At 35.9% G+C, this 15,874-nt stretch overlaps 1 protein-coding gene across 4 annotated transcripts in view; it reads right to left on the bottom strand.

Moving 5' to 3' along the window:
- The window catches only part of CFAP47 (cilia and flagella associated protein 47), a 261,132-nt gene that overhangs the window by 31,420 nt on the left and 213,838 nt on the right, over positions 1–15,874 (bottom strand). For 2 of the 4 annotated variants that reach the window (XM_068179785.1, XM_068179786.1), the window contains 3 exons: positions 5,241–5,400; positions 4,514–4,605; positions 308–460 (listed from right to left, as the gene is read on the bottom strand). In XM_068179785.1, the coding sequence (XP_068035886.1) occupies positions 308–460; positions 4,514–4,605; positions 5,241–5,400 (405 nt within the window). Of the gene's footprint in view, positions 1–307; positions 461–4,513; positions 4,606–5,240; positions 5,401–6,333; positions 6,440–15,874 lie in introns of those variants that run through there. The other 2 variants (XR_010995832.1, XM_068179787.1) reach the window with 2 other exon arrangements.

Below are 15,874 nucleotides of genomic sequence, written 5' to 3'. Positions count from 1 at the left end.
CTGGCAATGCTTACACAGATGTATTTTTTCTAACTGAAGACTTTGTGCAGGCTCTCTTTTAAAGGAGAGACTGTGTGTATGCAAGCCTCACATCCAGGACAAATTTTAAAAAGGGAAGGCTCAGGTTTATAGGTGCCTATAGCTGCAGACAAAAAGTTAAACAAATACCTTATACTTGCAAAATGATAGAAATATGGACTGGGACAATTTGCCTAAACCTCACTCATTGTCATGGCAGAGCTGCACATCTGGTAAAGTAATTATTTTAAATTTTCCTAACACAGTATGACATCAAAACTCTTCTCACCATCAGCGACTTCAGGGGTGTTGGACGGCTCTTCCGTGTCGACCACGGCAGAGTTCCCTGCATCAGGCAGAGCAGGGGCACCAGGCATCACACCAATCAGCAGCAGCTCTACTCTCTGCTCCAGCCTCTGCCTGGCTTGACAGCATATCACAACTACAGAAAAGCAAAAACATCTTATTTGCAAAGCTCTGGCATCTTGACCTTAACAAAGAAATTAAACATAGAAACTAAATGTGCTTAGAGGAAGACAGAATTCCAATAAAGAGCAAGACAACTAAAAGCTTTTTCCAACCTTCACTTTCTATTGTTCTGTTGTGGTGAAGTAGTAGAAAATATTGATAAACAAACAAATATCTGTTCAATTAGTTCCCAACAGTACTTGCAAATTTCTCTCTTATTTTTAATCATGAAATATATCTTCATTTTAGTTCAACTGCTAATAAGAATTATGGTATAGTTTGAAATATGCCAGTAAAAAGAAGACTGAAACAAAACAAAAACAAAAAAAAAAGTTTTATGTTTAATTTGAAGAATATTAAGTTACTCTTTGCCTTCTTAGTTTAAGAATACTGTTGCTGAAACTTCAATAAAAATATGCCAGAATAAAAAGCATTCTTGCATGAGTTTCTGTTTGAAGCATCATAGAACTTCTTTCAGTTCAGTAAGTGATTTTAATTTACTGCTTCTAAAATATGCCTTTTTCATTACAAAGTTGTTAGGTTTTAGCTTTTACACTTGGTTTTATAAAGCTTATTTCAATAGGTATTTTTTCTGGTTCTTTCATATTTATTGCCACATAAAAAGGAGAGAATTACATAAAAGCACTGAAAAAATTGTTTTCCCAAAGAAAAGACCTAGAACTTCCTAGAGTTCTGGGAATCAACATGAAAAAGAACAGGTGATGACCTACTTTTCAGTTTCAAGGTCTATAAGTAATTTTCATCAGAGTAAACTCAATGTTTCTTCAAAAATTAACTTTGAAGTTAACATCAGGAATTAATGATCAATAATTTGGAACCATATTGTGGTGAATCATTAAGCAGTGTTTAAAAAAGAAGGAAACCCCTTTTTTGATATTTTGATATTTATTTTTTTTTTAGCTTTAACTTACAGTTCTGGCACTTTATCTGCTACCATTACTCTGCAAAATAGATAATTGCACAACAGGTTCAGGTACTTTCCTTTCTCCCTTGGTCTTTCCCTGTTTAACAGGGTATAAGTAATTTCTAGAGATCTCTTAGAATTTCCATGAGGGAGAGTTACTGAAATAGGTTAAACACACATCTTTTTGTTTAAATGTATGACTTTATATTTAAAAATAGATTACATTCTCTGTATTCCACTAGTTTACCAAATGTTTCAGATTACTGTGTGCACATTGTGTCATGTTCTATTCTACAGTTCATCTTACTACCAAAATTGATTTTACATTTTCTTTTTCCAAAATGGCTAAGTATATTTATGAATAAAATTCAGATATATCTAGGATTTGACTGGACAAGTCCCTAAGCAAACTGCCCTTGAGCAGGTGGTTGGATTAGAGGACCCGCAGTGGACCCCTCCAATTAAAATTGCTTCATGCTTCTTTGATTCTACAAGAATTAAAAGAATATTCCTGATGACCCTCCATTTGTAATCACTTCTATAAGATAGCCAAGGTATCATCTACTTAACATGTACTACATGGGTTGTGACCACTGATCATTTTAATTGGTCTCATGAGATAGAAAGCCAAGTGACTTCTAGAAGTTTAAGTATATTAAGATGCAAATAAGAATGACACAAAGATGAACTCCTTAATAATACCAGCAAAGCAGCTTGGGTTCTTGACACAGAAACTTGTAGCCTCCAGGCAATTCTAATAAATGTCTGTGTTTAGAGAGATGACAATACTCTTGATTTTTTTTTTTAAAGTAGATTTCTTATTATTACCTGCTTTGGATTTATACCTTACATCATACGTTTTCTAAATGCCCAATTATAACTGAAACCATAGGCTTTCAGAATCAAGGCAGGAATGGAAAATTCCATAAACACACTTACAAACACCTGTGCCTGTTTTCTGGGACATTCTTGAAAGACCTAGTTTTTCCTTGAGAAAAAAATATTAGACCAACATAACATAGCGATGGCCAAAGAATGATATGTATTCAAAATTTGAATGCTTTTTATGTATTACAAACATTTCTTGAACATAAACTAATGGGTTACATAGTGATAAATATGCTACAATATAGTTTTGTGGTTTTAAAAAAGCATTTAGAAATCTGAAATTACTTAAGGGTTGACAGTATGTGAGCTTCTGATCATATACAGAAATGATGTCACTTAAGCAATTCATGAATACTAAATATTTTAATTCATAAATTATACAGAAAGTATTGGGTCCTGCACTTGGGGCACAACAACCCCAGGCAATGCCCCAGGCTTGGGCAAGAATGGCTGGAAAGTTGCCCAGTGGAGAAGGAGTTGGGGATGTTGATGAAAAATAGGCTGAACATGAGCTCAGGTGTGCCCAGGTAGCCAAGAAGGCCAGTGGAACCTGGCCTGGATCAGGAACAGTGTGGCAGCAGGACCAGGGCAGTGACTGGCCCTCTGTACTGGGCACTGCTGAGGCCACACCTCGAATGCTGTGTCCAGTTCTGGGCCCCTCCGTTCAGGAGGGACATTGAGGGGCTGGAGCGAGCCCAGAGAAGGACAGTGGAGCTGGGAAAGAGTCTTGAGATTAAAAAGAGTGACTGAGGGAGCTGGGGGTGTCTAGAATAGAAGGTTCAGGAGAGACCACCTCCATCTCTAGAACCACCTGGAAGGCGGGTGTAGCCAGGTGGGGGTCAATCTCTTCTCCCAAGTAACAAGTGACAGGACAAGAGGAAATGGCCTCAAGTTGTGCCAAGAAGGATTAGATTGGATATTGGGAAAAAATTTCTTCATGGAAAGGGTGGTCAGGTGACGGAACAAGGTGCCCAGAGAACTGGGGGAATCTTCACACCTAAAAATATTCAGAAACCACAGAGATGTGGTACTTAGGAACGTGGTTTAGTGGTTACACAAAGTTAATGGTTGGACTCAATGATCATAGAGGTCTTTTCCAGTGTTAATGATTCTGTGATTTTAATGAAAGCAACAGATCAATAAAAGGGAGATTTATCTTGAAGAGTGCCACTGAACACAACAGCTTTAAATAACACAACAAACATCCACATTAATATATATAGTTCTAATGCTAATAAGACTCATCAAAGCCATCATTTTGGGCAACAGTTGATAACATGATAATATTCTGTTCCATTCCTTAAGGTATTAAAGTGCAAATTAAAGAGATGAAAGCTCTAATTTATACCACATCATTGGCATTTGTCTACAAGTAAAGAGTGGTTAAGCAATATAAATTAATGACAATACAAATACCTATTTCTATGTTTTTTTTTTTCAGAAATTGTTCCTATACCTTAATACATTTAATGCAGAAAGGTATTATATTCACTTATTCAGTCAACAAAAGGTAAGCTAAAAGGACCAGCTGGTATAGAATTGGTCCCACACGTACACATTGAGCTGTAGTTTCAGGGTTATAGATTTAAAAAGCTGTTCACAACTTCCTATTTCATAGCTCTGGAATTATACCACAGCTTAAAAATACAGATGGTCAAATATATAAGCATTTACTATCCCCAAAATAAGCAAGAAACCTCCAAGAATGTCTTCATCTTTTAATGCAAATTTACTCCTAAGGAGCAAGGGGAAAGCTTACTGCTGCTCGCACTGCTTTATATTCTGGTTTTGATTAAGAGATGAAATTCAAGGCTGAGAGAAGGAATGAATTTGACTCCAATATTCTGCACCCTGTAGACTCTCCAGAAGGGTGTTCTGGGTATGCAAGAAGTCTTCCCCTGAGTCAGTCCTTTGCTCAGCTTACCTTCAGTTCTCAAACTCAGGATTAATTGGGACACTGAAGGGCACAGGCCTTAAGATTTACAACTGCCCCCAATTCCTTTTATCCACAATAAGAACAAAGTAATTATCTATATTTGCTTTGGAAGTGGGGGAGAAGATTTTATTTTTAATATGTGATTTTATCTTTTTAAAAAATATAGCCAAGTACTGCTGCAAATTCTTGTGATCAAGCAGGTGAGAATATAACTGACTATTTGATTTTCTCAAATATTCTTAAATATACTGTTCAAGCTTTTTTCAAGCATTACCTACCTGGTTTCTGCTGTGGTGCTTCAGATGTCCCATTAATGGGATAGATCCAGAGTATTCCCTGAGTTTCCCCGTTCTCTGCTACAATAACATTTCTAGAAAAATACGAGTATCAATTAGACTGCTGAAAATCCTGTCTCCAAAGTAATCTAGACTTAAGAGTTGTTGGAAATATTAGACTCTATTCTATTGTATGCTGTAATGCTAATCATATCTGAGAAAAATATGAAATAAAATCCAGCTAAATATATCAGTTATAAATTGTATCAGTTATAACTTAGATACACTTAGTGTATTGAAATTTTATAGATCTGAAAACATTTGATCTGATTTGCATTTTGTCAGGTTATGTTTACACTGAGATAAAACTCCTGCAATTTATGAATTACATTAAAATATTGGGATGAGAATCATTATTATCCCAAATATACTGAAAAAAACAGAGGTACTAAGAGCTTTCATTTGCTCAATATCCATAACTGCACCAACAGCCAGTTCTTTACATTTTCTTTATTTAAAGCAAGAATATATAGGTATTAAAACAGACAGATATCTTACTCTGAATCTGCATACTTTACAGGGTACATTAAAAGCTTTTGATGGATACCCACTGATCTCAAAATCAGACACTGGACTGCCCTTGGGAGCTACACATGAATAGTGAGTGGGATAAATGGTGACAGGATTGAGCATCTCAACTACTTTTTCCTTTCCTATTAGAATAAATTACCTGTTTAAATCTGTATTTGATTCAGCAGCAACCTCATAAGGCCAGTTCTCACCGTTTTCCCTCATTACATGAATTACTACCACTGCTTTATAAATTTTCATTTCAGCTGGCATGAATAACACAGGGATTTCCAGTTTTTCTTTTGGAGCTAAATGGATTCCTGCAAGATGAAACAGATTGTTGTGGTATTTTGAAAGTTTTCAAAATATTTTCTATTATTTTATCCATATCTTTCCCTTTTTCTTTTTTAATCACTGTTTAACTTTTTATCATATTGTATGGTTGTCCCTGTAAAAAATTCAATTTTACCCTGCCTTTGCTACAAAACAAACAAACAAAAAAACAAAACCACAATTAAGTGAATGCCCCACATTTAATATTCAGAGATCATGTGTAACATATGCATGTCAGTCCCATGATTTTGTAGGGCCTAAGTCATGTTATTTTCAGCTGTATTACATCTGTGAGCAACACTGTATTAAAAAGATCAATCCAAAAACAAATGCTCACATTCAAGACAACTATAATATATTGAAAAGAATCTCCATTATTATTACACAAACCATGCCTTTGCTATATGATTTTTTATCTGATTGATTTTTCTGTTTAAAAAAAAAAACAAACTAAACTCATGTTGTCTGTAATGGGGGTAGCCTGATATTTTCAATCTTTAAGAGCCTTTTTCCAGTGACTTGCCAATCTGCCAAGTGTAAGAACATCCACCTCAGCTATTTCAGAAATAATCGAAAGATTATACAGAGTAGAACAAGTAAATCAGTCTTTTAACTAGAAAGCTCTTGGTTTGAAAAGAATTCTTGGAATTTGCAGGAAATGACACCTCAGTGTTAGGGTTTCAGCTTTAATTCTATCTGCAGAAAATCCTCTTAGTTATGAGTAACTACTTCTATATTAGGCTTTGAATCAGTTTTTGTGATAATATTTCACACTTTCTACAATGAATACAAGCTGATGCAGGCCTGTGGGTATCACTCCCTGAGAATGACTGGATCTGCTGGGACATGCAGCACCCTCCTGGGGATTGCTTCTTTGATCACCACAGGTGGCTCAAAAAATGTCAGCAGGGAAGCTTTACCTGGTGCTACAAATGGTCACCTTCCTACAGCCAAAATTCCTCAAGGGTGAAGACCTCAGTGCTGACAGCTGTAGAACAGTGGGTGGTAGGGAAATTGTAATGCAGTCTTGGGAAGGATGAAATGGAAAAAAAAGGTGGATGCACAGAAGTTTGGGAATGAAGGTGGAAGTGTTGGGAGAATAAGTAAAATTATTTCAGACAGGCATACAGGAATGGCCAGAAAGACAAAAGAAGTTCAAGTCACATCAGAGGGGAGAGAAGGATTTGCAAAACAGCTCTCCAAAACACAGAACATGAGTCTGGAGTCCTCATCTGCACTAATTCCTTACCAGCATTTAATTATAAAGTCTATGGATGTTAAGCTTTTTGCTAGAAACTCTCTTAAGTTAAAATAAACTAACTAAATTAAGATGGGAAAATCAATTTTAAATTAGGAAAGTTGTGAATATTTAAAAGCACACAACTCTGCAGGATTCCTACCTCTCCCAGTTAAAAAGGCCTCAGGACATCAAATAGAGACCTCTGCCTGACTTTATTATGAATATGAAAAGCCATAGGAAATTCTTACCTAAACGTATTTGAATTTCTGTGTGTAAGAGGTTTATCATATGCTAATTATGAAAATTACCCAGCTGCTTTGCATTTGTGATTGCTTAATTTTTGTGTATTTGTAGAAGTTCATCATGGCAAGAGCAATTTGCCTTTGAAATAATTACTTGAAAAGTTCTGTATCATGAAAGAGCTTGAAAATGTCTTAATTAAAAATCCATCATAATGTTAATATCTAAATGAAAAAAACAAACTTTTTTTTTTCTCATTTTGATGAATATTTAAGATTTTTCTTTAGATCTTTGAGGCATTATCTATCAAGCCCATACCCAAGTTTAAAAGGTATACTACATATACATGTATTATTGGCAACTACATGGTCAAAATGAAAATCTTGTAAAATTAGCAACTCATTTTTAATCCAGTATCTGAAATAAATAAGTTGATATCAGGCAATAGTTGGAATACTCCTGAAGACATCTGAACCAGGATCCACCCCTCTGGATCAGAAACCCACTACAGCACTATTTTCCCCCAGTGAGAGAAGAGTCAGCTCTCTGCTGGGATTTGCCCACTTTGGGCTTACTCTGGTCTAGTTAAGACAAAGGCATGTAAAAGAGAAGAGTATACTTCAGGATATATTTGCAATTAGATTGCCTTGGATCCACACATACATGGATACCAAAATTATGTAAACACGTTGTAACACCATTACAGCTCATCCTTAAGTTTCATTTGCAAAGCTTTTAACAGATGGCAAATAGAACAGACTGTAAACTTATAACTAGTTACATACATTACATTAGATATTTTGAACTGTAGCTTAATGATGCCTGTTACAGCACAGAGCCCCTTGTTTTTTTTTAATATATTTTAATACAGAATCCGTATGATAGCATTCTGGGTCATTCTGGCAGAAAATTGGTTATTAAAGATCATGAAAAGACAAATTTTATAATATTGCTGTTGAAACAGATTGCATTCACATTTTTAATAAAAGAATTTTCTTAATAGAAGATGTTCATAATAATGGTAATTTTTATATCACCAGTATTGCATGCAGTTGTCAACTAACCAACTGATCATTAACTGCTAATACAGATTAATTTCATTATGATTTTGGCTAGTTAATAAGGTAGATAAAATAGGCGTAATGGCAAATAAAATTTGCTTTTATTTTATTTTTTCTTTCCCATTTAGAGAATGTGGGCTAGCATTCAGAAAATAGCTCTGTGTACAGCTTTAATAAAAATCAGTGTTACCTGCTCCTATTTGCCTGGGGACCTCAAGTACTCTGCCAGGGATACCAAAAATTAATACCAATGGCTGATCCCTTGCCTTCATATAATTATTTTACTGCAATGAGTATCCACAAATTCCACATATCCACAAATGTGTAAGAAATCCACAGCAAGTCTCTTTTCTGAACACAGGTACATCACATTTGGTAAAAAGCTTTGGTAATACCTCACTCCTCTCTCACTGTCCTACATCCCATTAGGAAACAGTTAAATTTAGCAGAGTAAGCTCACTGACCCTTTAAAGACTGAAGGCATCTGACTCAAACCAAGGGCTGCAATTTGAGCCAACTGCCTCACAAAGAAGAGTGTGGAGCTCTGCATCCTCCCTCATTTCATTTTTAGGTAACCTTTTGTTAAGCCTTGCCTCTAGCCTCCCCAGAGGCTGCTGGAGAACACTGATTCTGTAAAAGATTCCTCAGGCACTGAGCCTAGAACTCAGAACTGGATTAGATAATAAATCAATTAGTGTATTTCAAATTCCTGGCTACAATTCTTTGGGACACTGAACTGTGGTTGTGTTCTGTGTAACTTTTGTGTCAGCCCTAGAAAGCACAGCACTATGAGAGCTAAAATTCAAGCAGCAGTGGATAACAATAGCTGGGAGGTTATTTGGAAAGAATACAAATGGGTAAAAATGCATTTTTTGCCTCTACAGTAGATTAGGAAAAATGTTAAGAGCAAGCATATCAGGCAGTGCCATGGTAATAAAACTGTGATGGCAAGGAACAAAATATTCTGCAATGTGTCATCCTCCCACTGAACTTTAACCTAAAGCCATGTATTTTTCATATTAGTTAGGTGCTTTGCAGGTAGATTTTCTAGATGTTGAAGTGCATCTCCCTGACTCACTGCTCTTAATTGTATAGCTCTGAGTGCCTCCCATTGATTTTACCCAGAAGAAGTGCACTCAGTTCAGTCTCCTTTAATTGAAAAAGAGAGATGAGACAGAGCTCAGAATATCTTGTTGAAGTCTCATGGAGAATGATTTAGGAGGGGGTACTTTTATTTGTTTGTTTTCTTGATACTTTCTCCATTAAAATTACTATAGCAGCATTTTGATTAAACCCAAAGACAGATCTGCTAAAATTAACACTGGCCATGTAAATGTCAACTCACTATAATTAGCTCTGTTTTTTCCTATTATCCTCAGAATCTGGAAAGGGCAACCTCCAAAATATTCATACACAGCAGCTGCTGGTGGGGAATTATTGCTAATTCCTTCTCAAGGAACTCATTCAGAAAAGAACTGATATCAGATAGCAAAAAGTGACATATTGCCAGCACACCAGTATCCAAATGCATTGAAAAAGTCACACCTCGGCACTAATTTCTTTTCATCTGCTGGAAGAGATAAAATCCTGGTTCATATATGAAAATTAAGATCTTTTATAGCACCTCTCCCAGAAGTGTTTCATTGCTAAATCCCAAGAGTCTAATAAAGAACAGACAACATTTCTACCTTGACTCTTATCAAGGGTGGGTCCCTTTTTGTTTGCATCTTTTTCTTTTTTTTTTACTGTTTCCAATGAGGCTGCTTGAATTTTTTATTCCTTTTTAGTAAAACACGATCACAATCCCTTGTTATGGATTCTAATTAAAAAACTCTGAGAGTAGCAGCCTGTTAGTTTTGCTACATCGATATTATAATTATTCAGTCTCAATGAGTAAATACAAATAGAGTTTTCTGAATTGGCAGTCATCATACAACAGCCAACATCTTCCATCTGTGGAGATATTCAAAATTTGACTGGACATGGTCCTGGACAACCTGATGGAGATGACCCTGCTTGAGCCACAGAGGGTTTGGATGGACAAGATGATCTCAAGAAGTTCCTTACCACCTAAACAGTTCTGTGATAATGGAATTCTGAGGTCATGATAGATCACTAGGCTTTGTCTTATTTCTGTTTTTCAGAATTCATATAAAATGCATCCTTGTTTGCAAAACCAGACACAGATACTTTTCTCAGTGAATTGCAGGTGATATGAAAAACAGTGCACCCTACAAAGGGAAAGGACAAAGGCAAGAACAAGAGATCACCCTGACATAACAATTAGATTTTGGGTGTAATTAAAGGCAAAGAAGAAAGATACTTCTAATTGCATCTTCCCTGGGACAAATAAAATGGAACATAATGCACTTCAAGGTATTTCAAGTTCCATACATATAGGTAAGTAAAATAACTAATAAAATAACCACGCAAAATGCCAAAAATTAAATTCACCTCATCCTATGGTTTAATATTGACATCATCATTTTACCTCCTTCAGTAAAGTTCACTTAGGTGAGTGGGGTACAAGAGAGGTTCCTTGCACAGATGGTCCACAATGATTGCATTTCTAGGGGACTCTCATGAATTATGGATACTTACACCAAGAGGTAGAGTTGTGTTTTCCCTTTCCTCTGGCAGTTTCACAAAACACCAGAATAACTGAAGCTGGAATGGACCTCTGACACAAATGGCCCAATACTTGTATCGCAGCAGAGTCATCTACCTGGACCACGTCTAAAAAGGCTTTGGACATCTCCAAGGATGGAGACTCCATAATTTTTCTGGGCAACCTGTTCCAGTGCTCAATCTTCCTCAAGTAAAAAAAGCATCCCCTTTGCTGAGATGAGAATTTCTCTGTTGCCTGTCATTGGGCACCAGTGAAAAGAGCCCTTTTCCACCCTTTTTGCACCCTCCCTTCTGGTACTTATACAGAATAATAAAATCCCTCTGAGCTGATGAATTACTTAGTTGTAGAAGTTAAGTCATGAATATTCAGCTCAGATGCTAATAAACAATTTCACAAATGACTGGTTAAAACTTTATAAGTTGCTTTAAGAAAGACATGGCACAAATAAAGGCTTCATAACATCACTACCATAAGCACACAATAAAATGTATTAGAGCATGTTTATAAGATTTGTTCATCATTTTATGGATCTTGTATTAATACAATTTTGCATACTTCTGGCAGAGACTTTCTGGATTATTTAATTAAGATTTTTCATTTAGAATAATTTCTTTCTGGTACAAAATAATGGATACAAGTTAAACACTTGCTATTTAGATTAAAATAAATGGATTGAGAACAGGGCTCAGTAATTAAATATGTTGTATCATTTAATGCAATTTATTTTGTTTTTAAATGAAGCATGTCTGAAAGGGCAACTATAAAGTTTTCCTTCCATTTATAAAATTATCCTTCTCTAATAGCTTACATTGCAGTTTCAGTAAAAATCAAAACAATTATTTTGACAGATATTATATTTTGACCTATTGTATTTCTTTATTGTTGAAGTGCAGTAACAACTATGCTTACAATGGCTAAACGCACTGAGGAGAAAAATGTTGCCAAGCAGAGTAATTAATTTCTCTGACAACCAAATTTCTCTGACAACCAAAATAAGCAAAATCATATTTAAGATCTTTAACTCTGAGAAAACTTAAAAAAATACATGTAACAGAGATTATGAAAGTCACATTGTCTTATTGAGACTAAATAAAGTTTTTTAAATGCCAATATAAAATTGTCACTTAATATATTTCACAACAAAGTCTCCATCACTTCCCAATCACATCTGATTATAAATTTTTATGTAATAATCTTCTGCAGTAATACACAAATCATGTAAAACCCTAAACTGATTTATCATAGATCACCCCTCTTATCTCTGAACTCTGTTATCTGCAGCTTTGACTTCAGGTAGTTACTACAGACCTGTCTAAAAATCAAACAGAAAATGGACCAACATTTATATAGGTGCCAATTATATTTTCAGTTATATTTTACATCTCTGCTGTTACCTTATGCCCTTGTCTTGACACTATGGGCTATCTTTGCAATTTTCCTTCAGAGGTGCTGGGGTTCATTTAACAGAAATCCAGTGGGTGGCACATCAGGAAAGCCACATCCAAATGAAGGACATGAGTACAGAGCAAACCAAGGCAAATGTCAGAGAAGAAAAATCATTGTAAAACCAGGGAATAGTTCAGCAATAGGGATGGAAAATGAACAAACAAAGCACTTGAGGAACCAGCAAAAGGGTAACAGGCATAGACAGTAACTTGCAAAATGAAGTCATGCCAGACAGGGAGCAGAATGTGTGGAGAAGGCCAGACTAATATATTAAAGTTATTTGGCAAAGACAATGCCAAAGACGTAAGAGTAAGGAGTGAAGAATAATAAGGAATGAAAGTAGTAAGTTTTCTATTTATCGTATGGTCCAACACTTGTTTTAAAATTTCATGGTGAACTGACAGTTTCTCTCGCTTTCTCTTTCCAAATCTATTTTTCTCCCAATAATCTGACAGTTGGCAGATCTACCCCATCCTCCTTTGACCAGTTGATATATTTAAAAATTGTTTATCATCCTCATCTTCCTGATGACAATTTTACATTGATAAAACTCTGTTTTATCATTCTGGAGACCATCTAAATGTCTGCAACATAGTAATGCCTTAGATCCAGAGCCACTGAAAGAAGGAGGCAAACTTCAAAGCTGAAGAAAAAGATGCAAAACCTCTTCCAAATCAACACTGCAAAAGATGCAATAATACACCTCTTCTCTGAGTGATTCTTTTTGTAACAGACTAAACAAGAGAAAAGTAAAAACTCAGTTATGTTAGGTCAATTTTCCTTTCCTAAGCTAAATATTAATTTTAGTTCCGCACTAAAGTAAGTATAATTGACATTCTCAGGAGAGATGAATTGATAAGTAGTTATATAGAAGAAAGACCATAAACTCCGTGTGGATGAAGAGTGCTGAGCTGAGTGGAGTGATAAGATGGCCATATTTTTTAAATTATGATCTTACATCCTCTACTTCAGTAACAGAAAATCTACTCAACCCACTCAACATCTCTTGCCCCTCTGCTACAGTGTGTTAGTTGTGTTCTGTGTACAAAAGATTACTCTACAAACACAACCTGCCTACAATCTCAACAAAGTAGACAATCACCACACAAATATTTTGAAAATGCTAGAGCCACACTAGAAATGGCATATGCTTCTTAAACAAGTAAAAATGAGGGTGTTGGAGTAGTGGTTGCTGCTGCCTATATGTCCCCTCCAAGCCTCTCCTGTAGAAAAGTAAGTTGAGATAACCTTCAGGCAACGCAGTCAGACCCTCACTCAACACCCACCGCAGCTGGCTCAGCAATAGAGGCAAGAAAGGCTCTTTTTGCAGGATTTTATTCCAGCAAAGGATATTACATGTGGCTGAAGGGAACCCAGCGAGGTAAAAAAAGAGGACGACCACGTGGAGGAGATAGCTTAAGATGAGGAAGGGGTGGGAGGCAGAGCTAAGGGTTGGGCAGATGGGGTTCGTCTCCAGGGAGGACCCTGGTCTCCAGGGTTTTGGCCTCCAGGGTGGCCATCAGGGATACCAATCCAGTGAGAGCAGAGGGAAAGGAGAAACCAGGGGAAGTTACACAGAAGTCCAAATGGGAGTCTGCTTTTCTCCCCAGGAGGACTGACTCTATGGTGAGCAGTTACTGCCGTTGCCAGGGCCAAGGACTTGCGAATTGACTGAGGTGGAAGAGTTCATGGGATGCTACAACTCAACCTTTTTTTCTTACTAAGAAGACCACTCCAATGGACTTCTGCATACACCTAACTAGACAGGGAAACATGACCAACACAATAAAAACAATTATTACAATAGGTAAAACCAACAAAAAAAAAAGGTTTCATGGGATGCTACAAACAAGTGTGACTTTCAATTTAGTTCCCAGCCACAAAAAACACCACCAACTTTGGCCTTTCTCTCTTAAGTAAAGTTCATGTTACCCTAAGATAAAGTACTAGCAAGTAAATTACAACTATAACAACTTCCCTATTTCTTAATCTTTTTCTGGATTGAAACATACACAAAAGTATCTTGAGTTCATGCCTGAAAGGAAACTGTAATTGGTTGAGTTCAGATGTAATTGCATTTCTGACATACATCAAATATCTGATTACTTTTGATTCATGGATATATGTATCTCTTAGTTTGATCTCTGAAAGCACAGTCAAATTCTGAAGCTATGGCAGATTTTAATCAAAATCTGCAAAGTGTTGTGAAATCACTAATGACACCAGTGCTTTTACATCCTTCCACTTCTTACATACAAGCAAAAATTGTACTGCTTGCTACAAGAATTCAAAAGATATGTCACACTTCTTACAGCAGACAGCAACTGAAAACAGTGTGACTGTGAGTCATATTATATATATATATATATATATATATATATATATATATATAAATATATATATATACCGAGTTATGCATTTTTATAATCATGGTAAGTACACTCTTCATCATTTAAGGTTTTACAGGTTTCTGTAGTAAGACAGAATTGATTTCTGCAATTTTTTTTTGGTTTCTTCATACTCAAGAAAATAGATAAAGATGGTAAGAGGAATCCTTCTTTAACATTTGCCCATTAATTTGACTTGTGTCATAAAACAGTAGTTCAGTGAATGACAGAGCCCACAGTACGCTACATGTTATTTCATAGCTATGAACAGCAGTATTATTGTAAGTGGACTAACATTAACTTCTTCTTAGCCTATCAAATTAGATAAATATTTTTATTGCTCCAGTTTTGTATCCTTTTGACCCACTCTGCTTTGTGTGCAACATGCTAAAATCTAACATGTGGCAATGCCAGCCTCAATGTTAAACCATGACACTTAACAGCAGGTAATCTCCAGATTCCAAAATTCTGAAGAAATTAGTTACATTTATTATTCCTTCTGAAAATAAATCTGGCTTAAATGAGAATATATATCAAGCTCCTACCTACAAGGAAGAACAGCAAATAAAACAAAAAAGAAAATTCTTTTATTTCATTAACAATCTCTATGCAGAACACCAGTTTTTAGAGCTGCAGGTTAAGTTTTTAACTATTCTAAACGTTGGCCCCTTAAATGAAACTTTTCTCCTATTCACAGTTTTTCAGCTAGAGTTCTTTGTCCTTGTCCTTACACATAAAATATTCAAAGGTCAGCCAGGATATTGCTGCAATGTAATTGAAGCATTTGGGGCTTAGCTAGGAGCTGATGTCTTCAGAGAATGTGGACTTCACACAGAAATAGCCTAAGACATTAACAACAGTAATACACAACTTGGTACTTAAACCGAGCATTCTTCTCTTCCTAATGCCAATTACAAGTTCAAGATGTTTCCTGTCGTCTATGGAGGTGAAAAGGAAAAGATAAAAACCATGGGCTCTGAAAACAAGGTTGCAGGACTCAATTCATAAAACTTTATGTATTAATAGAAAATCCCTGAGAGCAGATGAAGACCCTTCATTTTTTTTCTATTTATGAGGATGTCATTTTGATTACTCCCTTGGTCAGGAGAAAATGCAGTCAAAAATAGCCTAGATGTCACTGCTGTTCGATTTTATCTTATTTTTAGGAACGAGCACTGACTTGACTGCAGTGGCCTCATACAGCGGCCAACAATCATACCTCTAGATGACAATTAATAGAATACATCTTATGTTCTGACTGCTCTCATTGACATGTAAAACCTGCTCCAGAGTTTATCAAGTCCATCACAGAACAATAATTTGTCCCTAGAGGAAGTACAGAAAAAAAACATCAGCAATATTCTCTAGCAAGAAACTCTGTTGAGCTGTCAAGTGCCTTTCTACTTCAGCAACATTTTTGATTTTTATGGACAAACTGATGACTCACATTGACTTGGT

The sequence above is a fragment of the Anomalospiza imberbis genome, chromosome 2 (assembly GCF_031753505.1).
Source record: "Anomalospiza imberbis isolate Cuckoo-Finch-1a 21T00152 chromosome 2, ASM3175350v1, whole genome shotgun sequence".
Classification (NCBI taxonomy): Eukaryota; Metazoa; Chordata; class Aves; order Passeriformes; family Viduidae; genus Anomalospiza; species Anomalospiza imberbis.
The sequence above is the reverse complement of the archived record's forward strand: the minus strand, read 5'-3'. Positions and strand labels throughout refer to the sequence as shown.